The sequence below is a fragment of the Lytechinus pictus genome, chromosome 14 (assembly GCF_037042905.1).
Source record: "Lytechinus pictus isolate F3 Inbred chromosome 14, Lp3.0, whole genome shotgun sequence".
NCBI classification, from domain to species: domain Eukaryota; kingdom Metazoa; phylum Echinodermata; class Echinoidea; order Temnopleuroida; family Toxopneustidae; genus Lytechinus; species Lytechinus pictus.
The window spans coordinates 1,786,726-1,814,360 of NC_087258.1; the positions used below are offsets into that span (position 1 = coordinate 1,786,726).

The 27,635-nt window shown below is 36.8% G+C and overlaps 1 protein-coding gene across 3 annotated transcripts; it reads left to right on the forward strand.

The window, feature by feature from the left end:
* The first annotated feature begins 3,454 nt into the window (after positions 1 to 3,454).
* LOC129276789 (DNA ligase 3-like) lies at positions 3,455 to 21,162 on the forward strand. Of its 3 annotated transcripts, none has more exons than XM_054913194.2 (17): positions 3,455 to 3,624; positions 6,404 to 6,997; positions 7,442 to 7,558; positions 8,245 to 8,487; positions 8,613 to 8,719; positions 8,889 to 9,020; positions 9,419 to 9,576; positions 10,111 to 10,279; positions 11,029 to 11,253; positions 12,691 to 12,830; positions 13,224 to 13,513; positions 14,024 to 14,241; positions 14,802 to 14,948; positions 15,446 to 15,718; positions 16,930 to 17,034; positions 17,740 to 17,901; positions 18,385 to 21,162. In XM_054913194.2, the coding sequence occupies exons 2-17, from the start codon at positions 6,427 to 6,429 to the stop codon at positions 18,466 to 18,468; spliced, it is 3,141 nt and encodes a 1,046-aa protein (XP_054769169.2). In that variant the 5' UTR covers positions 3,455 to 3,624; positions 6,404 to 6,426; the 3' UTR covers positions 18,469 to 21,162. The 3 variants fall into 3 exon arrangements, with proteins under 3 accessions (XP_054769169.2, XP_063965383.1, XP_063965382.1); XM_064109313.1 differs by having other exon boundaries at positions 3,472 to 3,624; positions 16,933 to 17,034; XM_064109312.1 differs by having other exon boundaries at positions 3,474 to 3,928; positions 5,010 to 6,997.
* Positions 21,163 to 27,635: the final 6,473 nt, after the last annotated feature.

Consider the following 27,635-nt stretch of genomic DNA (forward strand, 5'->3'; position numbering starts at 1 on the left):
AACCCTGTCATTTACTTCTATATATTGAGCGAGTTTACAACACTTGACAAATTATGGTTAACAATTATTCAACCCTAAAACATTTTTCTAAAATTAATGTCATGATTATGACTAATATGATATATAAACTACACATTTTTCTGAAAATTTTCTGGGTGGAATAATTGCATAAACATATTAATTATTACAGCTATATTAGCTAAAATTTTGGCCATTTATTGTAGTAATGAATATTCATGAGTAACTAATATTCCCAGCATTTTCCTGATTTTACCATCTGATATTACTCCATTTACCCAATATTAATGGGTTCCGCATGGGTTGGAGGTCTCGTTTCCATCTGAGTCCTATCTGGGCACCAGTGGCGTACCGTGGGTCACGGCATTGGGGGGGCACCAGCAAAAAATTAAGTCACTTAGTTGTCAGGTACTCTGACCTAATAGAGACATTTTGAGGAAGCACTTGTAGTCATTGTAATCATGAATAACATACGCATCTCAGCAATCAAATAATGCGAGCGCGAAGCGCGAGCTGAAAATTTTTGATATTCAGACCTAAAAAGGGACTTAACAATCGAATTTTTGTGATCATGATACGTACCTGTCTCGCTAAACAATGCGAGCGCGAAGCGCGAGCCGAAAATTTTTGTATATATTGATCACAAACAGGGAGATCTTAAGGACTATATTTTAGGAATCTCTTAATATTATACATATCTCACCATAGTCATCTAATGCGAGTGCCAAGCGCTTGCTGATTTTGTTAGAATTACATTTAAACACATATGAAACACTTGTAGTCATTGTAATAATGAATAACATAGGCATCTCACTAATCAAATATTGCGAGTGCGAAGCGCGAGCTAAAAAATTAGGAATTTCAAACATGAAGAGGGGCAATTTAAGGCTTGTTTGTAGGAATTAGCGAAACCATACGTACTTCAATAACCAAATGATGCGAGCGCGAAGCACGAGCTGAAATTTGTGTATATATTGACCCAAAACAGGATTTTTTTAAAGGAACCCATTAAGAGTATACATATTTCACTACAGTCATGTAATGCGAGTGCCAGGTGCTTGCTGATTTTGTTAGAATCACATCTGAACACATGAAGCACTTTTTGTAGTCAATGTAATCATGATTATCATACGCATCTCACTAATCAAATATTGCGAGCGCGAAGCGCGAGCTGAAAATTTAGATAATTCAGACCTGAAGCGGGGCAGTCTAAGGCTTGTTTGTAGGAATTCACGAAGACCATACGTATTTCACTAACCAACTGATGCGAGCGCGAAGCGCGAGCTGAAAATTTTGGATATTTAGACTCATGCAGAAAAAGGGATATTTCAAGGACTGATTTTAGGAATTCATGGAGAGCAGACATATCTCACCAATCCACTGAAGCGAACGTAATCACGGACAGGAAATGTTTTATATTAAGACCTTAACATGGGGCAATCACTTTAAGTAGTCATGAAAAAGAACCATATGTCACTATATAAAACAATAATATATTTGGTGTATATTGACTTGAAAACGGGAGGTTTTCGTACAACAGGTTTATATATCTCTTTAAACAGACAATGCGAGCACCAGGAACAGTGAAGACATGGACCCTGAGCAAATTATGTTTCATAAAGTTATGATAAAAATGTTTCCTATGTAAAATAACAACATGATTGTAATACAATATACAATTATAATGAATAATAATTTCTTCTTTCCCACTACGTTCCTCTTCCTTTCTCCCTCTTTTTCTCCTTTTCCCCGTTTTTTTTTTTTGTGTGTCAGCCGATTGGGGGGGGGGGGGGGCACGTGCCCCCCCATGCCCCCCCGTAGTTACGCCACTGTTGGGCACCATGTGGGTTCAAGTATATGTTTTCATCTGGGTTCCATGTGGGCCCATATGGGACCCAGATATCCCAGATAAGAACCGTATGTGATCCAGATACTTTGCTGTCTGGGAATGGAAGCGTTTCAACATTACCCATTACCCCTTATCAACCTGTTTGTAACTGGGTAAAATGTTGGTTTCATCAGGGTGATAACAGTAATTTTTTGGACTTTGAAAATTTCGCTGGGATTGCTGTAAGATTGCTCTTATTACTAAAGTTTGCAATGTTATAACCAATCAAAGTTTGTTGTTGTTGTTGTTATTTTAAATAGGCAAACTAGTCAGTTTTGACTATTGTTGCCTTGTAAATTTGCTTTCCCTTTTTTTTTCAAAAAGAATAATTTCTTTGTTCAATCTATATCAGTTAAAAAAAGTAAAGGAAAGATAGGAAAGAAAAGTTCCTAGGAAATCGTGCAAGACCACCTCATTCAACATTACCCTTATTACCCCTCATCACCCTGTTGTAACTAGGTAAATGTAGGTTTCATCAGGGTGATAATTACAGTAACAGGTATCAACAGGAATTATAATTTCGGTAATAACATGGTAATAATTAACGGTAATATTTGGTGTTACTCAAATTTCCGGGTGATATTACCGGTAAAATTGGTAATCGGTAACAAATTGCCCAGTGGGTAGTACTGAACTTCTTTTTTTCCAAATTGGAAAGATATATAACCACTATGGAACTAAATTTTTACGGGCGGAAGAATTAGGGCCATTTGACTCTCGATCTCAAGTGATGAATTTGATCCCGTAGATCTTCATAAATGCTGATTTATTTTTAAAATGAGCCGGTCGAGGTACCCTTTTCTGGTCAGATATGGAATGTCAGACATTTATCCTATCCACTGATAGTAAACATTCAACCCTCGAATTTCCTCCTTATTTTTAAGGAATTCTTTTTAGGTACCACTTTAACACACGAGTCTATGGGGATTGAATTAGGCCTGTGATACCTTATGCCTAGCCTATCCACCCGGCCTTGACTCGGCTCATGTGTTGCTTAAGCCCGCGGTGCTAAAGAAACTTGCATGCAATCAGTTGCAAATTTTTGCTGCTAAATTAATCTACAATTGATAATGATATTATTTTAACTACTTGTTAAAAGAAGGAGATCAGCAATCAAGTGTGGATTCGCAATAATTGCCAGATTTATTAATTGTGACTGATTTTCTAACCAAAATTTGACTAGTAATTGATTGCAATTGATTAATACAACTTCCATGCAACGCATGGTAAGGTCTCGACGTATATTGGCAATTCATACAACATAGTCTGCAGACACAAACCCTTTGATTTCACAATTCGCATAGTGCATATATGCAATATGCATAGTCTGAATTAGTGAGACTATATTCACTGAATACTATGGATGGCTCTACAAAGAGACAGAAAAAGAGTTTGAAGTTTATAGGCTTCACCTCAGCTTCACTCTAGACATGATTATTCAAATAGGAGTCTGTGTTTGCAGACTAAATGCAACACACGCAGCTGGCTGGTACACGCAAAGGGTACACGTCCAAACACCAACGCGAAAACGCATTTAGCGATTACGTTATTGTTTTGGGCATGATTGGACAAGTAGTGGTGTATCATCGCACCATGCATCATTGACTGAACTCTCGGAGTGAACTATAAATCTAACTGCTTTCCTGGAGTAAAGATCAGTTTTACATGGACTTCAGCCGTGCCGATTTCTGGAGTGTTCAGTGTTTTCCATCATTAATGTAAGGATTTTCCTCCTCAGAAAATGCAAGAGGTGAAGAGTGTGCTTTCTGATCTGGTACTCGGTGCTTGCCGCCTATGCAATAAAAAGTGGATGCCGGTTTAATTACCGGCATGTGCGATTTATTTTGCACGCAAGTGAATGGCCAATCTCACGTTTCCTTGAGCTTGAGTTGAGAGCTGAATGTTTAATGTTTTCAAAAACGGCATGAATGATTTTTTTTACTATATATTTTCAATATGTTTAAGTGTAATGCAAAGATGTGACTCTGACCGTGATATGGTGTTTGTATTTGTAATTGTATTGTAATTAAGAGTAGGCCTAGGGTGTCTGGAGAAAAATATTATTTTTCTTATTTCAAGAAAATATCACATTTTCTTTGTGAATTTGAAGAGAAATGACCTTCAGACTGACAGAAATGTAACATTTTTGAAAAAAATCTGATTATTGGCTGCAAAAAAGAAGAATGAAATTAGGTCAATTTTCAGCATTTCTCTGCCATACTGTGTAGTTAAGAAATGGACACACACAAATCCAAATTTTTAGCTTCCGAGAGCTGTTATAAATTTATTATTAATGCCAAAAACTTGTCCATAAAGAGTCCAATAGGATTTTTATGCTCTTTCTGATGGTATGATTTTTATAAAGATTTGGAAACCAGATCACAATGAAAAATTGCGACAAAGTGAAAAAATTGTGCAAAACAGAAATTTCATTTTCCCATAGAAAACGCATGGGGAAATGGCAATCTCAACACACACAAAAATAAGGGTTTGCAATTTATCTCTAAATCCTTATTCAAAATGATCATATAAACTTGTCCTTACTGTCAAAAGAAGCCCCTGAATTTTCTCTTTCCATACATGCCAAACACAAGTTAATAATCAATTCAGATCACATTTTTCTAGTAGCCTGAACTTCCCGAAAAAAATGTTCCATATTTTCCCCTAAATCAGCCTGTCTTATGCTGACACTTTTCAGTGTGGCTTCAGACACCCTATTAAGAGTTAAGACAGGGAGGCGGTGTAGCTCAGTCGGTTAGAGCGCCTGTTCCGGATAAGATCGTAGATCTCAACGTGCGTGGGTTCGAGTCCCGCAGCATGCCGGAAGACGTCTAACAAAAAAACTGATGCTAGCGTTGTGTGTTAACGTGCCTCGCCGCTGTGTTCAGTGCGGGTGTGAATGCAGTTGGAAAACACTCCGTCCATCGGAAAGGACGCAAATGTTGGTCCCGTGTATAGGAGAGTCACAACCTATGCACGTTAAAACCAATATACACTATTCGTCAAAGAGTAGGGTGTTCACCCGGTGTATTGCACCTGCCGGTCCCCGGTACTACAATACTGCAAGAATCTCCAGGATTGAAGGAGGCAGTGTAGCTTGAAGAAGAAGAAGAAGAAGACGACAAAAAAAGTGCCGGGCCGGCTGCAAAGAAAAGTCACACTCACAGCTGACATCGACAGAGTGCAGTGTAACTTTTGACTAACTTAGTATTAGATAAGTAATGTTGTTAAAATTGAGTTTGATCGATAGCATGCCAATTTCACTTTGAACACTGAATGAATGACTGATTAGTGTCTTTTTTAGTGATTACACGATCGCCATGAAAATTTGCAAGGGTGTAGATCTAATGTCGGATGTTGACTACAAAAAAGTACAAGAGTCAAGACAATGATAAATTTAAAAATAATTTTGTAAAAAATTGTATATTTTTTAATTAATTTTTTTTTAATTCTATGCAAATAAAAGCATATGAAAATCACATTTGCCTTTTTTAATTTTAGCTCACTTTAAATTTCTCATTTTGCTAGTAATACTAATTTTTGGTGAAAAAGATTAATTTTGACATTTAATATTTAACATAAGATAAAAAAAAATGACAACATAATTTCCTTTTAATTTCTTTTGTTCAAGTTCAATTTATTTATTTTCTCACCAATATAAAAAACAATATGCAAATATGTATAAAGAATGAAAATTACATGTATGAGAGAAAAACGGAAACTACTGAAAAGTTCATAAGAACTTGTGAGCTGTAGCTCCCAGTTAATTTCTTTTGTATTTCTTAACTTAGTTTTTAAAAGCTTACCAACAAAATAATTACCTAGCACATTTTCTACCTTTGAGTTCTCAACACTAAGTGTCTACTGAGCTGAGGAGGCTACTAGGGCATGAAACAGGCTCACAACGAACAACAACAACAAAAGATTGAAAGTGGGCGCAGTGACCATTAGTAGATAGAGACCAGTCCTAGGGCCTACATATAAAGTTCTTTATCTTTATTTTATTTCGGCATCTGGAATAATGCTGCCTGAGATACATCATCTACAGATATAGGCTATGACATCTACATGTACATATGTTTTTAACTTATGAATAAATATACATTGCAGGCTGTGAGATCTATATTTGTGAACTTACGCCTACTTTAGCGAAGACCATTATTTTTGCCTAATCTGCTTATAGACTAACCTATCCCCCCCACCAAAATAAAAAAATTACAAAATTACAAAAATTCACCATCTAACTTAGTAACATGTGTTTTTATTTCATGGCATTCACACGATAACAGTATTAGGACATAGTCCTACATATTCATAAATACATGTAGTAAACTGGAGGAACCAACACTTTCAAGAGAGTTTACCAAATAAAATGGGCTTTTATAGGAGAATAGGCATGTGTGTAATGGTGATGATTTATCATTTTGATAGGGAGTTGGAGGAATAAGAAGAAGGTTTGGTAACTATCTTATGTTTTTTATTTCTCTTTGATCACAGTGATATTCAGGTGATGTGGATCTATGAGATCTAAGGTTTACACCGCATTCCATCGTGGTTGGACTGCATTAAAAGGAGCTTCTGCAAGGCATGGTCAGCAACATCTAGTTTATCACACCTCGGTGTCATTCACTGTTGATCTTCAACTAACATATGACACTTGCTCCTGTAGACAACCTGAATTTCCAAAGTCCTATCGAAGCAGTGCACTTTCATTCAAATTCATAAGAGAAGCAGAACGAATCCTAGGTCTGATTGGTTCCTCTTCAAGGGTTAGTACTCTTTTGTCAAAGACAGCTTCAGGAATGGATGATGAGAAAGCCTTCATGGTTGACTATGCCCGCCTTGGGACATCAAAATGCAAGCGATGCAAGCAGGGGATCGAGAAGAAGTCACCCAGGATTGCCAAACTCACAGCAAATCCTTTCAGTGACGATGGGGGCATGATGAAGAACTATTTCCACATCAACTGTGTGTTTGAGACGTTTGTTCGGGCGAGGGCGACAACGAAGAAGATTGAGGATCCAAGCGACTTGGATGGTTTTGAGAAGATGGAGGACGAGGAGAAGAAATTAATCCGAAAGAACATAGAAGGTGAGAATGTCACGTTTACTTTGACATGTTTCTGAAATCTGAAAAATATAAGTTGTTCATACATGTAGTTAGTTACAGACATTGAATTTTTGTCAGCTACTTAAATGCGTTTTAGTTTATTCCCCCTTTTTTGCCTATTGCTTATATTATCTTCTGGCCGTTGAAACATCATCCCGCCATTTCCAGCACCTTTCATTATTGATCTTAATGAGAATGTTCAATGTATTTGTGCAGTTGAAACCTGAGAATATTTGTGAATTTGGAATCTGGCCATATTTCCTCATGTAGGCAGTCTTCCCCTCCCTTTGTCTTTGTTCTTCCTTTTCTCACTCATTGTCATTTTACTGTTTTCTTGTTTTCTTCTTCCTTTACCCTAGTTTCATGATTTTAATAAACAATCATTTAAATGTACTTTTTTTGTTTTCTGGATCTTTTCATACACAGAGCTATTGTCCAGAGTCAAAACGCCCAAGAAAACGCCAACCAAGAAGAAAGGCACAGTTCAAGGTGTCCTTACAACAGGCGGTCAAGTTTTATCCCCATCCAAACATCCAAAATCAAGTAAGTCTGTAAGGAAATGTGAAATGATTCTTACTAGATTCTGAAGAAGCAGGTCTTGTGAAAGCAATTTGTATAAGGGAGGAATGTTGGCTAGATATAAAAATATTTCAGTCACATAATGTAAAAAAATGGCTTTTAAGAGGGAAATGAAGAATATGGGCTGAAAGAAAAATCAGAAGATCTAGGTACCGGCATATTTAATGTTACCAAACAGGAAGTAATCCTTGAATGTTATCACAACATTCAAGGAAGTGTTTTTGAATTGGATTGAATTGCAAAATATGAATAATAGTCTTTGCATTGAAGCTAATTTGAACAAGCCCCTCCTGCAAGAATTTATCCCATCGATAAATGTGCTATCAGTGGTTGGTAAACTATTATTGCAACTACATTTGCAACAAAGCTGAACAGTCAGTCTAAATCAAGATTTCACTTGAAGATATTGTAAGTTATATGCTGATCTGTTTCTTGTTTGACAAATTTGAAGGACTTGATAGGCGAAAGGCCCAACTGCACAAGATGGGACGATTGAGGGTGAAGTTGTAGTGATGATGATTATGTTGATGGTGATGATGATGATGGTGATGGTGATGATGATGATGATGATGATGGTGATGATAAAGATAATCATGATTATGATTATGATAATAATCTGAACTCTTTCATCAATTCTTTTGTGATTACAGGTACTAGCCAGCCCGCATCCTCTCACCACACCTCATCGAGTTCTGCTGCAGCATCCTCCTCCTCTGCCACCCCATCACCAACCCCCTCCAAAATCTCTTACCAAGGGGACGGCAGTGACCCCCAACATCCAGACAATTCATTCCGAGAGTACCGCAAGCTCTGTGCCAATATTGCAGACCAGGCTGGCCACCATGCGAAGACCAGAGTCGTTGCTGGGTTTCTAAAGAGTGGCTCTGATGGACGTAAGTACAAGAGAGATGTGTGGAAAGATGTGATATGATAACTGGGCTTACTGTTCTTCCATCTCTGATTAACAGTTATTATTGCAGCTTGTCTACATTATGCTTTATTAATATTCTCATTACAGAATCCTTTCAAGGTGATACTTACCTTGTACTGAAGCTGCTCCTTCCTGGTGTAGTGAAGAGAGTCTACAACATCAACAGCAAACAACTGGTCAAGCTTTTTAGTCAGGTAAGATGTCATCTATTTTCGCCAAAGTTTTATGGGTTGACATGCTTAGTTGGACCCAGTGATATTACCTTTTCATTTATAATATTAAGATAAGACAATTTACTTTTGAGACTTGATAAAAGTATCCACATGAAAGTGTAACTATTACTTTTTGCCTTTGCTTCTTCAGATATTTGGAGCAGACTTGGATGACATGGTGACAGACCTGGAACAAGGAGATGTCTCTGAGACGGTGAGGAAGTTCTTTGTCGAGAGCAGCCATCAGCCACCAATCAAGAAAAGTGTCCTCACACTCTATGATGTAAGTTTGTATACAATTACAAAGTGTCCCCAAACAACGGTTTCCATAGAAAATTGTATGTTTTGATTACAAAGTTTACAGTAATGATAAGGGTAAAAATTCTTTAATTTTGAGATCAAATACTTAATGGATTGTTCACATATGGCTGATGACAAAAAAAATATGTGTGTGTGAACCTGTGTGTTACTATTATGTGTGTATACTTCTTTACAATTAGCACTCAACTGTTGACCTGTAACAGGCATTGCTATGCTTGAGTGTATAGTAGTTAGACCCAAACTCGCTTACTTGGCTTGCTCATTATTTCAACCTCATAAAAGATTTATCTTATTAAGGTTGAAATATAAGGTTTTATGAAATTCTAACTGCATTTTAAAAATTCTGCACATTTCCTTCAGATGGACAAGTTTCTTGACAGCATGACCACAGTGTCAAAGGAACTTGATCAACAGAGGGAGCTTACAAAGATCACCAGGAAATGTACAGCCAATGACCTCAAGATGGTGGTCCGTCTCCTCAAACATGATCTACGCATCAACTCGGGGGCAAAGCACATGTGAGAAAGAATTTTAAATATTGTCTGAGAATTGGTGATTCCTTGAGCATAGCACTGAACATTAGATAGTACCCAATATTGACATAATTTTCATTTATCAAGGAAATTTTGTTGGCAAGATCAATTTATAGATGTCATACTTACAAAGAAAACTACAATTGAAAGTCACACATGTAATTATTATCTTGTCTGTAACTTTGGATTTATAAGTGATATGCTTCTTAATAGGAAATCATGACAACCAAGCTTTTATTTCTGAGAATGCTTATGTTCAATTGCGAATCAAGCGTCGTGGGGAGTTGCCGGAAAATTGAGTTGCAATTGAACGCAAGTCAACTCTGAATTAGTGTATATTCAAAGAACCTGCACTTGATATTTCGATTTATTCTAGATTTGGAATTGAACGTTAGTTTCTTACTACAACCCATCAATAAAACTCACTATCAACCAGAAAGATGACCATATCATAGTTTGAAATGTGAAAATATCCATTTGTGACAAACTGATCACCCTTGATACTATTATCACTAACAGACTTGATGCGTTAGACCCCAATGCCTACGAAGCCTTTCAAGCATCAAGGGATCTCCTGGATGTAGTCACCCGTGTCCTTGCCAATCAGAAAGCCAGTAATGGTGTCCCTGGTATGACCAAGAAGCTGAGTGTCAGGGCGGCTCTCATGACACCGGTCTTGCCTATGCTGGTGAGTATCACTAATTTATTCAGGATCACTAATTTATAAGTTCTTTGTAACTTTTCAGTGATCCTTCCATTATTCTTAAATATACTCACTTGTGTTATAATGTATTTTATTGAAATATTTATACTTCTTGATTTGTATGTTTTTTATGAAGATTGTGGTAAATAAAGTTTCAATTTCAATACCTTGTTACATGAGGAGCGTTTCATGTTGTTATAAGCTACTGAAATCCTTGCATCTGATTGGCTGAGAGCAAATTAGTTTGTAAAAATCACTGACATGGTTCTTCATGAAATGCTCCCCTGTTTTGAAATATTCAATAGTTTTGCTTTTTAAACAAAATGCATGACCCACTGCCACAAGAATAATGGTAAACAGTCGTAAGCTTTTAAATTCTTATCAAGACATTTAGAAAGACTATTAGTGGTTCACTGCACATCATTGCCTTTCAGATGCCCTGATATTCAAAATATGACCCCCCCTTCCCCCCCCCCCCAAAAAAAAAAAAAGATGCTGAAATGTTGTATCTAAATCTTTGTGCAGAGCATGCCACTCACAGGAAATAAGTGTTAATTTCTTATCATTTCTGTATTTTCATAATTTTTCCACCGTACACAAATTCTTTGGTGTATTTTCATTAACTTGTCTTGGTCACTTTAAGACAGTTTCTTTTACAACTCAAACTAAGTTCAGAAATTGTTGTTAACTAAGACCAGATTAACCATTTTATTTTGGCTTGCCTTTATTGCCAGGCGGAGGCATGTAAATCTGTTGAGATGGGAATGCGTAAGTGCCCTAACGGCATGTATGCTGAAATCAAGTACGATGGTGAGAGAGTACAGATCCACAAACAGGGAGATAACTTCCAGTACTTCAGTCGATCCTTGAAACCAGTCCTGCCCCACAAAGTGGCCCACATCAAGGATTGGATCCCAAAGGCATGTCCCCATGGAAATAGTCTTATTCTCGACAGTGAGGTAAGTCAGGAAAGGTGAAGGATGAGGAGGAAGAGGAAAGGAGGAGGCGGAAAAAAGAAAGGATTCCTGACAGGTACCCATTTACTACACCTGGTAGTTGTTTCATAAAGCTGGTTGTAAATTATGAGTAATTCTGAGAATGATTGGTGACTTTTTCTTGGGAACTAAAGCGACACCAATGAAAATCTGGTCTGTATTATTTACCAGAAAAAAGAATGTCAAGTCGTTTGTAAGTTAAAAATAGCTTTATCAAACAGCCACCTGGTGTCCATTGCATAAAGAGTTGCAAATAAATGCAACTCCAAAACTCGAACACAACCTGACTTTCAACCAATAGGAAGCACCCATTCTGGATTTGAGTTGTGTTTGAATGCAAATCTTTCTGCAATAGGCTACTTGGCATCATTTCATAAAGCTGTTTGTATGGTACATACTACTTCTCACAAACTGGGGCCCGTAACACAAATATTAGCAATCAATCGTACACTTGATTTCCACGATTGATTGTACATTGTAGTCAATGCAATCGATCATAGAAAAATGTTCTACGATCACTGCTAAGCTTTGGGTTACGGGCCCCTGGTTACCTTTTCTTGTGATTGGACATTTGAACAGCTTTTATTTTAGGCTACTAGTGTGCTTTTTTCATACCTACTTGGTTGAATTTGTATTATCCTAATAAACTTTGATAATGAACCCAAAATTACATGATTTTGTTCTTAAAAGTTGGGTATTGTAATGAACAGGATATGCATAATTAATAGTGTTCTAAGAGCCATTTGGATAATCCCTTCATTGAAATTTCTTTCCAAGTCTAATCAACCTTTTGTTACCTTTGTTCAATACTTTTGACAGAGAACTGATACTTTAATACAATATTTAATCCCCTCTTCTTTTTGAGTGAGATTCTATGGGACAGAGGTACTGCATTCTCTATACAGGATATTAAAATTACACGTACATGTAGGAGTGCCCAATGCCATTATGCTATACATGTACATAATTTCAAAGCTGAAGATTTTTTATTTGGTTCTTATCTGAATATTGGTATGAGATGACTGGGGTTATTTTGTTGTTCCTGGTTATTAAGAGGGGAAAATCCCTTGGCGGCTTGGGCCATTTAACCCCTGAATTGTCAAATATGGTCCCATTAAATGATCATTGTACTCTTGTAATCTTGAATGAAGAATAACATGAAAAATAACCCTTTATAGTTGTATAACGGAAAAAATATGCGGCAATTGTTTTCCTGAATGCTCAAAATAGCCCTGGAAAATAGAAAAAGATAGAGCTCTGGGAAAATCCCCATTCACTGGAATGTTAAAACTCACATATTCTTGCTGATTTAGGCATTAGGCTGTGAAAAGTAACCCCCGAAAATAAGATTTTTTTGTTGTTGCCTGTTGTATTATATTATCTTCTCTTTATTGTTCATAGATCTTGATGGTAGACAAAGATGGTAAGATTCTCCCATTTGGTACACTGGGTATCCACAAGAAATCCGCCTTCCAGGATGCCAATGTATGTCTCTTTGTCTTTGATTGTCTTCATTTCAACGGAGAGGACCTCATGGACAAGTGAGTTTTGCTCAAACTTGGAAAAATTAGTAATCTTTAGCTTTGCCCAACAGATTTTAAGAAGATGATATCACTTATTTTGTGACACATTTTTTTTACCCCTGAGCTCTAGAATATAAATAATGATTTGATTTAGCACTTCGTACATAAAATAACATAAAGTGCTTTGCCAATATATACTTAATTTGGTCATGGGATTCTAGCTTGTCAACATGTTTTCTCCTCTCTCTGGAGATAATTTTAACTACATTTTCTTCTGTAATATTGTATTCATCAGTGCTTTGATTCCAATTTGTCCCAAAACATTCTGAATCCATATAAAACTAAAAATCTCCTCTATGAATTGCACCGTTTAATCAGGCATTTGCTTACTCTCTTCTACTTCATCTACAGACCCCTCAAGACAAGACGGAAGATCTTGGAGGAGAACCTTGACGTGATCCCCAACCGCATCATGCTTTCCGAGTCCAAGTTTGTCACCAAGTCCAGGCAGCTCTCTGGCCTCATTGCTGATGTCATCCAGGAAGGTCTTGAAGGTCTGGTTCTCAAGGATATCCAGGGTGTCTATGAGCCAGGCAAGCGCCACTGGCTCAAGGTCAAGAAGGACTACCTGAAGGAAGGAGCCATGGCAGACTCGGCTGATCTGCTGGTCCTTGGAGCGTTCTACGGCACTGGGACGAAAGGTGAGATGATATATGCTCTGTGATGATGGGATTGAACATCAGTTCTAGATATCTAGAGGAAATATATTTGACACGGCATAATGTTGAGTTCACAAACAGACTAGCATCATCTTTCCTGATAATGGAGAAAATTTGACATTTTTATAAAATATTATAAGGGTTGTTATGATAAATCTGCCATTTGAAACAAATTTGCCTATATGAAGATCACCCTAGTAAGTAAATTGAGACTTCAAACGCTTGTGACTTTTTCACTCCATGATTGATTTTGATTGAACCTTTTTTAATTGAGTCTCTCTAAGCTCGTTTTCCCCATTAAATTTGATATTTCCAAGGGTTTCATTCTCCTTGAAGCACTAGATACAGTATTGCATTCAAAATGCACAGTTCTGCACCCTAAATAAAAAGCTAGGAGGTTAAATGGATCAAAACATGAGTACATGTATGTGACTTGCATTTTAATCTGCTAATGACTACATTCTTAACCTGTTGTATAAAATTCTTTTAAAGGCGGTATGATGTCGATCTTCCTGATGGGTGTCTACGACCCAGCTTCGAACTCGTTCCGTACGGTGACCAAGTGTGCCAATGGCCTGGATGACAAGACCATGGATCAGGTCAACCGTGATCTGGACATGGTGAAGATAAGCAAGGACAGCAGTAAGGTGCCCTCATGGTTAAGGGTCAACAAGACCTTGGTGCCAGACTTTGTCATCAAAGATCCAAAGGTAAGGAGTATGGCTGATGATGAGTAGAGGAGAGATGTTTGGATTACACTTCCATGAAAATCAATTGTAGACAAAATGGTAACATAATTATATCTTATTTTGGTCACGTTATGCGAAGGAATGATAGGCTGAAAAGAGTATATTGGCGGGAATTATAGCGGGGCTAAGGAAGAGGTGAAGGCCAAGGTTAAGATAGTAGATGGAGTAAGAATACTGTAAGAGATTAGAACTTGGACCAAATGGGTCTAGCAATTGTGCTACTGGACAATCAAGGAATCAGACCTACAAGGTACATTCTCATGATATAATCAGCATTGACAAGTGTTATTATTCTCTAAATGTCATATGATAGTCACCATTGAGCACTCGGCCAATCTAAACCAATGAGTCCATTTTACTGTTCATAGAAATCATTAACTAACAAGCATCATGGTGCTCGGGTAATTTAACAGGAATCTTTAAGGGCATCAAACCTTTTACACATCATGTTTAACCGAAATTTATAAAAGTCAAGGTAATGAAATAGCCTATTGCTTATTATATATTCTATTCATCTCCAGAAAGCTCCAGTTTGGGAGATCATCGGAGCCGAGTTCACTCAGTCAGAAACTCACACAGCAGGAGGCATCTCCATCAGGTTTCCCAGAGTGACACGTTTCCGTGATGACAAGGACTTTGAGACGGCCACAGATCTACCAAGACTTAGGGTAAGTCCAGGGCCAAGTACACGATATGCCAACTGGATGATGTATTCTCTCCTGATGATCGGTTATGTCATTCCAAGCTTGACACAGAAAAAAGAAAACCAAGCCATTTCTGTTTATTTGCATGGGCAATGAAGAGGGTAGTTAAAGAAAACCAAAACCCAACAATAAGAAGCAATCTTATTGGAACAAGTAAAATGAGAGGAACAATTTAAAACAAGTTTCATCAAAATCGGTTGTGAAATAAGCAAGTTATGGACGTTTAAAAAAGTCTTGTTGTACTTTCTATGGGGATCCTCAAATTGGCAAACATGCTTCAAAATGGCTGATTTTCTGGACAACCTTCCATTTGTTTTGTACACAATTTTTCAGATTTTCCCTATTATCTATAATTCACACCGCATATATCAAGGTCAGGAGGAGATGATGTGAAATATTTAAAATAAAGGGAATAATCTGAAAATGATAACAGCATTTTGTTCGTCTATTCATTAACACAGACACTGTTCAAGAAGTCTAAAGAGAGTACTGATGTGAGTGCAATACTTGGAGTTAAATCCTCACCATCCAAGGTGTCTGCCAAGCGGAAGAAGGATGACGACGAAGATGACGATGAGGAAGAGATCACCGGATTTAGCTTTGGGAAAGGAGGATGTACCGGAGCCAGCACTTCAGGGAAAGGAGCCAGTCCGGCCAAGAGGGCAGCAGACAGTCCAGTGAAGAAGGTGAAGACAGAGAACGGCAACAACAGCAATTCACCAAGCCCGAGAAAGGTTGGTGCTCAAAGCAATTATCTTTTATTCACTTCTATGTGAAAAGTCCACATGCATTCCCCCAATCAGTTATATCAGAAGGAGAGACCTGTGGGTCACAGTTCTGTGTGCGCGCCCCTGTAGGCGACCCAGATTGGCTGGCTCCTCCAAGAGTGCCTTTTAATATCTTTGACAGATATATGACGCTATATAAATGCTGTGCATCATCATCAAAAGTCAGAGAGCAACTTTAGAGGGACGGATTTGCTTTCTAGAAAGTTGACAGTTTTGCTTCTGATGGAATGTTAGGTACATTTGTCTAAAAGTGAAATCTCGTGGGACCATAGAAATCTATTTGACTTGAGATAAACTCGACTTAGAAGAGGTATATAACACATATTTTGCATAATCTGGTATGAAAGCTGCTTTGGCTTAGGCAAATATTTGATTTATGGAAGGTTGACTTTTTTACAAAATAGAAGTAATTAGCTGTAAAATGTGAAAAATTATCAAAGTTTGCTACGCACATTATTTGAGTTTACCAGGGTGTCGGGGGGGGGGGGGGGGGTCAAGCAGCAAAAGCATATACATGCGGGCAAGAGCAATGGCCTACGACATAGAAACTGGGCCTATGTGTAGAATTCTTATTGGTATGGTTGAAATACCGTTGAATGCTATTGAGACATGAATTTCTTCTGAAATGGATATCTTAATAAATGAACATTCACCTGTCCCTGTAACATAAAGCATTGTAATAGATCATGTAGTTTGTTTCTACGATTGATTGTATTGATTGTTGTGTATGATCAATCCTAAAATCAACCCTACAATCAATCACTGAGCTTTCTTACAAAGACTTGCGGGTGATTCGATCAATCGCAACTATGGAAAGCTAGCAACGTTGACAACTAAAATGCGTGTTTGTTCCAAAAAAAATCCAGTTATGATATATAAGCGTACATTCACTTGTTTCTTGAGAATTCAGTGTGCTTTTCTTTGTTTACAAATGACATTGTGGAAATTTACCGTAGAAAGAAATTATGACATTGTTGGATTTCCTAGAGTTGAGGTTGATCGGATCAATCGTAACTCTTTGTAAGATGGGGCCTTGGGCCCCGTTGTACAAAGAGTTGCGATTGATCCGATCAATCGTAACTCTTTGTAAGATAGGGCCCTGGTGTATAATTATGAATTGTTGTGAAAAGTATTTTCTTTCCTCTTGATTCCATTAGGAGAAGGCTGAGTGCAAGTATGGGACAGATTGTTATCAGAAAAGCAAGGATCATCAAGGGAAATTCAGACACACAAGCTCACCATCAAAGCACAGTCCATCAAAGGTAAGACCTATTAAAGAAGACGATTTTTATGACCTTTATTATATAATGATAATACTAATAATAATCAGCATTTATGTAGTGCCATTAATTCAATTCAATTCACTTTATTCACATCCATTAAAAAGGTACAATATACAATATTATATGAACAATAAAAAACAATCAATACATAAACAAATCAATATAATGACAAATAGAAAGAGTAGAACCAACATGCAGTGGATGTAGGGGATTGGCAAAGGCCAAAGACCTATCGAGGCCAATCCCCCTTTGTTCTGCGCATTGGTTAAATAGTTTAACAGTGGAGGATCTAGGATTTTGTAATGGGGTGGGGGGAGGGGGCGCAAATCCTAATTTTCCATTATTCTGCCTGTCAGAAGTAAAGAGAAATTGTAATTTAGTCTTCTATAAGTCCAGTAGAAAGAAAAGTAATTTATCTGCTACTTTTTACAATATTCTTCCATACGTTGCCAATGAACAGATAAGATTGCAGTTTTCTTACAAAGATTCCTGTCAAGATTAGCAGCTAATTGGATCCATAAGAAAAAAATTCACAATCTATTTTTTATTTCCTTATCAAAATATTGAGACTACACTTCAAGCATTGGAGCCCATAATGATGGTATTTCTCACTTCAGAACAGCGTCTCTTTGAAATCTATCGTGGTACTTGATAATAATGTGCTTGTTGTTTTCCTTCGATCAGGGTCTACCCAACGTATTCACAGGCATGGTCATGTACATTCCGAAAGAGGTGAAAGACAATGAGAAGCTACAGCGGTATGTGATAGCCTATGATGGGGATGTTGTTGACAAAGCCTCTAAATCCCAAGCCACTCATGTCGTCAGGGAGAGCAAAGCATCTGAGGTGAGAGGGGTTCTGAAGTCACTCTTCATTGCTTATTATTCTTTGTACCTCATACATTGTCACGTTTTCTCTTGTTTTTACCATATACCCATGCCATGGGATATATTGGTTGTGATAAATGTCATAAATGAATTACCTCCCCCCCTCCGTTTCATAAACCCAGTTCGTCATCATGAAATTGATTGTAGGGGAGGTGAGAAACAACATCATTGGCTTAATAATTTGCATGCACCAGACAAGTGTTCTCTCAATGAAACAAAGCCAGCTTTACAGCCTTAGAATGGTATTACTTTTGTATTTTCTTCCAAATTTGATTTAATTTTAGAGTTTTGCATTTTTAATTTACTGTCTTTTCTAATGACTTGACCTTTGATACTTTTAATACTTTAAATTTTTTAATGTTGATTACGATAATAATTTAGTGTACCTAAGTCACAAACTAACCAACTTGCAATTTCATTTTCGATTTTGATATGGATACAGAATGGTAGCAGTTCTTCAGCAGCGAATGTGACTTCAGACTGGCTTTGGCAGTGTATCAGAATGAAGAAACTAGTACCAATGTAATTGGACTCATTGTGATTATGATATACCTTGCTAGATAAGACCCCAAGACCAGTGTCAAGATGTTGAATGCCTTAAACCTATACAGAGTCCTTAGTCAATGCTTCGTAATTGACAGTGTTGTGTGAGAGCTAGTGCCTGGTGACCAGAATTTAGAAGGAACAGATTGAAGCACTCGTGATTATGTATACCTTGCTTGATGAGAACCTGAAAAACTGGATGTAAGATGCCGATTACTCTTATAATAGGGCCGGTACTTGATGCATCATTATTAACAGTTTTATACTCGTCATTAGCAAGTGATTGACAATCAATGTTTGGAATGATTTTAGGCTGATTAACTTTCTTTAGAGCAAATTATAATCCATTCAAGATGGAAGCTGCTGGCAGTATAATTTCAATGTCAAAGGCTTGTTTACAGATTTGAAAATCATTGATTAGATTTACTGTAATGATTTATCTGGGTCAGAACTGATCGGCCATGTGTTGGAGGCCGAGACATACTGGGGGTCTGTTTCACAATGACTCAGAGGTTTAAACTGTAAAAAAGTCAATATTGCCCTCTAAATCAATCAGAAGTTATTTGCATTTATACTGCAATTTCACTAGAGATTTATTTGCTATACATTTAGCTCAAATTGAATTTCCAATTGAATTGAATTGTGAATGGAATTATTTTCATATTAATGAATATTTGATTTTACTTATAATAAAACAGGTGTACAAATTACTCAATGCAATTAACAAATCAAGTCATACATAATTATTTTCAAAATGGCATAATAGCTTAGTGAGTAATTCATATTATTATGGCATTTTTATGGTGGCATACAGCACTTTACGAAGACCACCTCTTTGATGTATGCGGTACAAACAACTCATCCACAACAACAAAATTTAAAATTTGCAATTGAGAATGAATGCTGCTGGCAGACCATCTATTTGATGGTGTAGTGTGTGCTCAAGCATTTGATAAAAGCGATGATGTGCCGTGTTTGTAATGAGATTAGAGGCTGAGCAAGTCTTTCTACTTTATAATTGGCAATTCTTTAGTTTGTTTTGGGGAATGTGTCTTGTAAAGTCTATGTCATGCATGTAGTGATTAAAATTAAATTAAAGTTGTGATCAATCTACATAGAGATTCATTCAAATCAATTGCAAAGTCTCTACGGGACATGTTCCTTGGTCATTATATACATTTACTTGTACAAATCAATTGTACTATTGATTCCTAAGCTTTGTGTGATGGGGTTGTAGTCATCTTGAAATAATGCCTTAATTTTCAAATGAACTTTAATCATGATGTGATCAATAATTATGCATTGTATTTTTGCCAAAGCATATTTTTATATTAGAAAAAAAAAGGGAAGAAAAAAAAATTACATTTATGTATTCTAGTTAATGTAACTGTCATCCGTTTCTATTATTTTTCTAAGTGCAAAATTAAATATGTATGTTCGTTTCATTCAACTTCCCAGGCAGTGATATTTTATTTTGCAAGGTTGCATAGCAACTTTTATTTTTTTCCCTTTTAATTTGTTTTGTAAATATAGTCACATAGTTATGTGTGTGAACCACTCATTTTACCCATGATTCTTCCCCCCCCAAAAAAAAATATATATAAGGGGGAGAAATGGAGCACTTATTTTGCCTTGTGCTATGCCAGTGGTATTCATGCCATATATGTTCTTATCATTATGGGCAGTTTGTGTATTTATAAATTTAGCAAAACCTGTTTTTCTTTCCATGAAATTATGGAATCATTTGTTATACATGTATAATTTGCCGCTCTATGTCTTGTATGGTTGTCATAATATCATAATAGTGAGTACGCTCAATATGGTAGAATCTGCATAAGTCAAATCTCTTTGAACCACAGAAATTGTTCGACTCAGGCGAAATTCATCTACTTAAGGAGGTGTATATGGGTGTGTTCAATGTCAGTTTCCAAATTCAAACAGCAGCTTGAATCATGATTGGAATCGCTTAATTACAGAACGTGGATATAATGAGAATCATGATTTGGAAACGCGATCAGCAAAGATTTTACGTCTTTCAGCATCTTTAAATTAACTCTCACAGTGGAAGCCTACTCAAACAGGTGCCAGAACTGACCTTTTTGGGGATTGGTCAAACTGAGCACCAAAGCTGCGCTAACGAAAACGAGAAATTTAAAGACGATGGACATATAAACGGCTTTATATTTTAGACACTGATCTTGTTTGTGTTCGGTGTTTTGTAGTATTATTTGCAATCATGATTCATGTTGCTGTTAAAATTTGAAAATTGACATTGAACACACCCTAAAACATGTTTGCATACTCTGGTTTTAAAAAATGCTTTGACTGTGGCTATTGTCCGACTTACGCAGTCTCTAATGTTTTGATCTCTCTTTATTGAAGATATGCAGTTCTGAATTGCTTGACATTTTGAATGGGAGTTTCTAGTTTCTGTCTTCTTGATTTGCTGCATTTAAAAACTTTTGCCAGTTAGTACTTTTAGTAATACATTGTATTTGTTTGTTAAAAAAAGTATTTCCTTGAAGTGGAAAATGAAATAGAAGAGAATGTAAAATATTTTGATTACAAACATCTCAATTGTATCATGTACATTGCAATAATGTAATTATTTTTTTCAATTAAGTGCTTCACGATGAGAAGTGAAGAAATTGAAATTAAAATACTGTACATAATGTAATACGTGGTGTGTCTTCACTTCTTTTCTTCATCACAAAATGAGTGTTAGTAATCTGAGAGTGTAGCCAATGAGTGAGAGAGGGACATGGAAATAATTGATGATTTTTTTTTTCGAGGGCTACTTTTTTAACTCGCCAGTCAAAATTTCATACATTTGTATAATTGCTTGGATTGGACTAAATGGGAATATCAGGGGCTATTTTTTCAGTTTTCCAGGGTTTGGGGGGACCTTTATCATTACTCTGGAGAGGGACCATTTGACCCTAATTGTAGAATAATTATGCCCTACCAATGGAAGGGTGGGTATAAAGTCAAGCAAGATATGCCTAGTTGACAGACCATGCGTTTAATAGTAAGAGGGAGAAAGGGAAGGGGTGGAAAGGTTTAAAATGACAAGCAATATTAAAGGAGATTTTTCAGTCGTAAATATTTGATAATTTGCAAGGAGTTGTGCTGAAAAAGATGTTCAATAGTCCTCGGGTTCTTAATCATAGATATTGCAATAGTACTCAGAAATCAATATCACTTTCCACCTTTTTTTTTCCTTTTCTTTAATTTTCCTTTTCTTATATTTTTTTCTTTGTACAGAAAGAAAAAAAGACTATATTCAATGACTATAGTGGCGTTCAGTTACGTGATGTAAACAAACAAAGCTCAAGATAAAAGGACATTTTGGAAATCTAGATATCTCTTTTTAAGATGAGATTTTCCTATTTACGAAAAGGGGTTTCCTTCACGGTGGGGGGCGTTTCATGAAAGGACTTGTCGGACGTTTTATCTGACAGTTACCATATAGTAACAGTACCTCTCAGCCAATCAACATCAGAGAAAGATGTCAGATCTGACAACTTGTCGCATGAAAATGTTGATGAAACACTCCCCAGAGTAGGCCTAATGTTGAGAGAACCCAAGCCCCCCGCCCAAGCATATTATAGCCTCCCCCCCCAGGACCAAAATCCAGTTAAAACCAATTAGGGCAAAACCAATTGAAACCAGTTGGCCAACTGGTTTCAATAGGGAAATTGGAACAACTGGTTCCAATTGAAAACCAGTTGCCAATTGGTTCCAGTTAAAAACCAATTGAAAACCAGTTGCCAATTGGTTCCAGTTAAAACCAATTGGGCAACTGGAACCAGTTGGCAATTGTTGTCAATTGGTTCCAGTTGTTCCAATTTCCCTATTAAAACCAATTGAATCCAATTGGAGGCAACTGGTTTCAATTGGTTCCAGTTGAAACCAATTGGAGGCAACTGGTTTCAACTGGAACCAGTTGAAACCAATTGGTTTCCAACTGGATCCAATTGGAACTTCCAGTTGGAACGAACTTAATTAGTTACAAATTAATTAGCATTTGCAGTAACTATTTCTCATGCCAACACAGAAGCAGTGTTATATGTCTATTAATACCAATGTAAAGGGCATTGATAAAATACAGACTTTCATGTATATATATTTATATGGAAGATCTTCAAATATATGTACTTTTATTTGATGTAATTTGGTAACAGTTAGTGGTGTACTAATTATCCTTTAATCTGTTTTAATTATAATCTATAACATTTATGAACATGGTTTTCACTGCTAAGTATTCTAAATACTAATCTTTAAAAAGTGTGGTACTTGAAATTGTAAAGAATTAAATAGATACATTGTTAATGATGATTAATCTCATAAAACATTAATCTGTGCACACTGGCAAATAATATGCAAATTAACTGGTTTCAATTGGATCCAGTTGGGTAACTGGAAAATTTCCAATTGGAAACCAATTGGAAATAATTTCCAGTTACCCAACTGGTTCCAATTAGAATTCATTTCCAGTTACCCATCTTTCCAGTTAGAAGTCATCTCAGTTACCCAAATGGTACCAGTTAGGATTTCCAGTTACCCAACTGAATGGTTCAAGTTAGGATTTCCAGTTACCCAACTGGTTCCAGTTAGAAATCATTTCCAGTTGGAAGTCATTTCCAGTTACCCAACTGGTTCCAGTTAGGATTTCCAGTTGCCCAACTGGTTCCAGTTAGAAATCATTTCCAATTGGAAGTCATTTCCAGTTACCCAACTGGTTCCAGTTAGGATTTCCAGTTGCCCAACTGGTTCCAGTTGGGATTTCCAGTTACTCAACTGGTTCCAGTAAGAAATCATTTCCAATTGGAAGTCATTTCCAGTTACCCAACTGGTTCCAGTTAGGATTTCCAGTTGCCCAACTGGTTCCAGTTGGGATTTCCAGTTACTCAACTGGTTCCAGTTAGAAATCATTCCCAATTGGAAGTCATTTCCAGTTACCCAACTGGTTCCAGTTAGGATTTCCAGTTGCCCAACTGGTTTCAATTGGTTTCAACTGGAAATTGTTAAATTCCAGTTAAAACCAATTGAAACCAGTTGAAACCAATTGAAACCAATTGAAACCAGTTGGAAATCCAACTGGTTTCAATTGGATTTTGGTCCTGGGCCCCCCCCCCCCCCATTTCTACAACTTTAAAGTGATACTGAACAGCCAGCTAGTGGAGAAGGGAACAACATTGGAAGGCATGGCCCAGGATAGGAGGGGTGCTGCGTGTATTATTCTCCACAGTCAGCACCCCTGGGTTCTGGTAGGTGTGAACAAATTGATAAATGTAACCAAATGATAATATTTAGTGACCCCCCTTTTTATATATATTTTTTTGCTTGGAATCCTTTTTATTATTATTTTGATGGCGGGTATTTTGGCTTGTTAAATTTCTCTGTATCAAAATGATGACCTTAATTTTCTAATGAAAACTTTTTTTTTATTTGCTTGCTTGTCAAATTTACATCAGCACACCCCCAGTTAAAAAAATATCGTCCCCACGGCCATGGGCGGAAATCTGTCCCCAAAGGTAGGGGGGACAACAGGGGCTGATCCAGCCTTCGCCAATAGGGGGGGGGGGCGAAAAATGTTTTCAGCCATATGTTAATCCCCGATCGGCCGCTTAAAGGTAATTTTTGTCGGCTTATTATATTCACTCGCGTTCGTAATCACTCGCGTCGGGTTGGTAATCACACGCGTTTTTGATTTTTGGCGATTTTTTTTTTTTCGGTGCGATTTTTTTTCTAACGGTGTCTTCAATGGGACAAACGTACTGGAAAAATAAAATAATATTGAAATTCGAGTTTCGTTTTATTTTAAGCTGGTAAGTGCCTTAAATAAAACGTTCTCGACCACTGTTTTAAGATAACAAGCAAATTTTGACTACTGTTTTAACATAATCACATTCCACATCTTAAATCTTAGAGCCATAGGCGGCGGAAGCGGGGGGGGGGGGGGAGAAAGGAAGGGAAAGAGGGAGAAAAGAGAAAGAAAAAAAAAGACAGACAGAAAGAAAGAAGCAAGGAAAAAAGGAGAAAGAAAGGAGAAAAGGAATAAAGAAGAAAAAGGAGGAAAGGCTACTTTCGATTTAGCTTTGCCTTTGGAGGATTTTCCTGAAGTCTGTGGTATTCTTTATAAAGCATAGTGAGGTGCTACAATTTCATAATATCACTATTTATTTGCTTCTCCCTTTCTTTGTGAATTATTCTACACTAACGTAAAAATCAGGGAGGAAAAAAGTGCTGAAGAAGAAAAGCAAGAAGGAAGGAGGAGGAGAAGTAGAAGAAGAAAAAAGAAGATGGAGGACATAAGGGGGTAAAAATGAAACTAAAAAGAGAAAATTGAGGGGAGGATGTAGAAGAAGAGAAAGAGAAAATAAAATAAGGGGAAGACTGAGAAGAGAAAAGGAAGAAGTGAGAAGGGAGATGAACAATAAGGAGAAAGGGAAGAAATTGAGAAGTATAGAAGAACAGGGAGAAGAATAAGATGACATAATAATGGGAATAAAAAGAAGACTGAGAAGAAAGAGAAGTAGGAGGGGGAGTAAAGTGCACTCTGGTTACAAAGAAGTCCGAGGGACCAACAAAATTGTTCCTTTATACAAATAATTGTGTGTGTGTGTGATATAAGTTTTTTTTTATTTTTTAGAGTGGTCACAAAATTCGAGCGGAGTTGACCTTCCTTAGAGCAACATGCTTGTGTGTTGCTGCCCTCTACGTTCGTTGATATTGACCAAAAGCTTCGGTCTTTGTGTCTATTAATTATTATGTTGGTTGTTCAGCTGAACTCCGTTGGCTCCACTCACCAAATACAGAGAAATTTAAAAAAAAATAAAAATGTTTGAAAAAAACTCCTCGAAACAGACTGCTGCCAGCTGTCTGGGGCGGATCAAGCTTGTTATCTATTCTTGGTACTTAGAACAGTAGTCGAGTACATTTTATTTTAAGGCACTTAATTGCCGGCTTAAAACGAAACTCAAATTTCCCTGCATGTCTGTCCTCTTGAAGACACCGTTAAAAAAAAATCGCACCGAAATAAAAAAAATCGCCAAAATATCAAAACGCGAGTGATTACGAACCAGAACGCGACGCGAGTGATTATAAACTGCCTTTTTGTCTGTTTCATTGAAGGAGTAGTCCTCATTGTCACTTTTTAGCTTTATTCTTATAAATCAACATAAATAGATAATATCATTGTCCTTATTTATATAATGCGAGCACGAAGTGCGAGCAAAATTTTTTGGGCAAATTTATGTGTATTTTCCTAAAATTTGAACATTCTGGGCAATGTTTGTTGTATTAGATATATTAGATGTATATACAACTAAATATTTACTACGAAGGCGAAGTGCGAGCAGAGATTAACTGATGGAAAAGGTACTTGTTAAAGACTGCTTGCAATTAGCCATGAAGACGTTACATATTTCAACAATCAAATAATGCAAGCGCGAAGCGCGAGCTGAAATTATTACCCAAAGACTGGAAATTCTAAGCACTTTTCGTAACTTAAACATATAATAGGTATATAACTAAACAATTGTTGCGAACGCGAAGCGCGAGCGGAAAATTTTGAGATTTATAGACCTATATAAGAACGAGACACTCTATTCATGTTTTGTAAATCATGAAAAGGATGAGTAATTGCATGGGTCGACTTCCTTACACCCGGTACTTACATTAATAATGCGAGTGCAAAACATATATACGTTTATTTGAATCGATCGAAAAGGTACTTGTTAAGGACTGCTTGCACTTAGCCATGAAGACGTTACATATTTCAACAATCAAATAATGCTAGCACAAATCGCGAGCTGAACATTTTTGACATTTCTACAAAAAGAATCAAAAATGTTAATCAATTTTTGTAATCGTGAACAGGGTAGCTATATAACTAAACAATTGATGCAAGCGAAGCGGGAGCAGAAAAATTCGAGATTTAGACCTAAAAACGGGACACTCTGCTCATGTTTTGTAAATCATGAAAAGGGTGAGTAATAAGGGATCTTTCTACATTAATAATGCGAGCACAAAGCGCGAGCAGAAAATTTTTGATATTGTGATCTGAAACTGGATTTTGATCTAAATAAAGAACAAGTTGAATATCTGAATAAACATGCGCGTGTTTCAGATTTAGACCTAGAATCTCGGCATTCTACACATTTATCAGCGAGCGCGAAGCGCGAGCTTAAACTATTTGATATTCCGATCTGAAAAAAGCACTTTGTAGGAAAATTGTGAGGTGGATATGGATCATTAAATTAATATCTTATTTATTAATGCCTAATGAGGGCGAGAAATCTGATGATATTATGGCCTGAAAACTGGACATTTCAAGCACTTTAGTAATTATGAATAGAATGCATCAGTTAAAATATTTTTTAACCATTAATGCGAGCGCAAATCGCTAACCAAAATCTTTGATAAACTCTCATGAAAATCAGTATGGAGACATACATAAATCGCCAATCAAAATGCGAGTAGCGCTATCTGCTATACGTTTTGACAATCAGACTTGAAAAGGGATATTTTTCTAAACTAAATGGAATACACGAAAATAATAGGTTCTGAATAAATCGAATTTTGCAAGCGCTCAGTGCGAGTAGAAAATGTCAATAATCAGACCATAAAGATGTCTCTTTTACAGAGCACTTTTTGAAAAATCAGTTTGTAGATCACACAAAATAATGAAAGTTCGATTTCCGAGGTAAAATGTATAATGTATATTAACTTCCAAACTTGATATTTAAGCTCCATATCGAAAAATCATCTAACAGGCAATGCGAGCGCGAAGTGTGAGCGAAAATTTTATATAGTGACATGAAAGATTCTTTTTATTTTCCAAGTCTTCCCCTCATCTTATTTTATTCACTCTGGAAAACTTGACAAGCAAAAAAACAAACAAAGGTTTTCACTCAAAATGTAAGGTCATTTAGTCCAAAATACATGTATTATTTCGAATGTGAATGATGCATTTTTATCCATCAAAAAAGACCAAAAATAGTAGGGGGGACATTTGATATTGTGTCCCCCCTACGATTTTTTGTAGGGGGGACACGTCCCCCCTGTCCCCCCTGGGATTTCCGCCCATGCCCACGGCCCTGTTTGAGAAAAATATAAATAATGTTGCAGCACGTACATGAAGTT

What these genes read in the sequence shown, in the direction of transcription:
- LOC129276789 (XM_054913194.2), top strand. Translation starts at nt 6,427, where the DNA reads ATGAGATCTAAGGTTTACACCGCATTCCATCGTGGTTGGACTGCATTA. An exon ending in AATCCGAAAGAACATAGAAG is followed by an intron (nt 6,998 to 7,441) that starts GTGAGAATGTCA and finishes TTTCATACACAG; the next exon opens with AGCTATTGTCCAGAGTCAAA. An exon ending in GGGAGAGCAAAGCATCTGAG is followed by an intron (nt 17,902 to 18,384) that starts GTGAGAGGGGTT and finishes ATATGGATACAG; the next exon opens with AATGGTAGCAGTTCTTCAGC.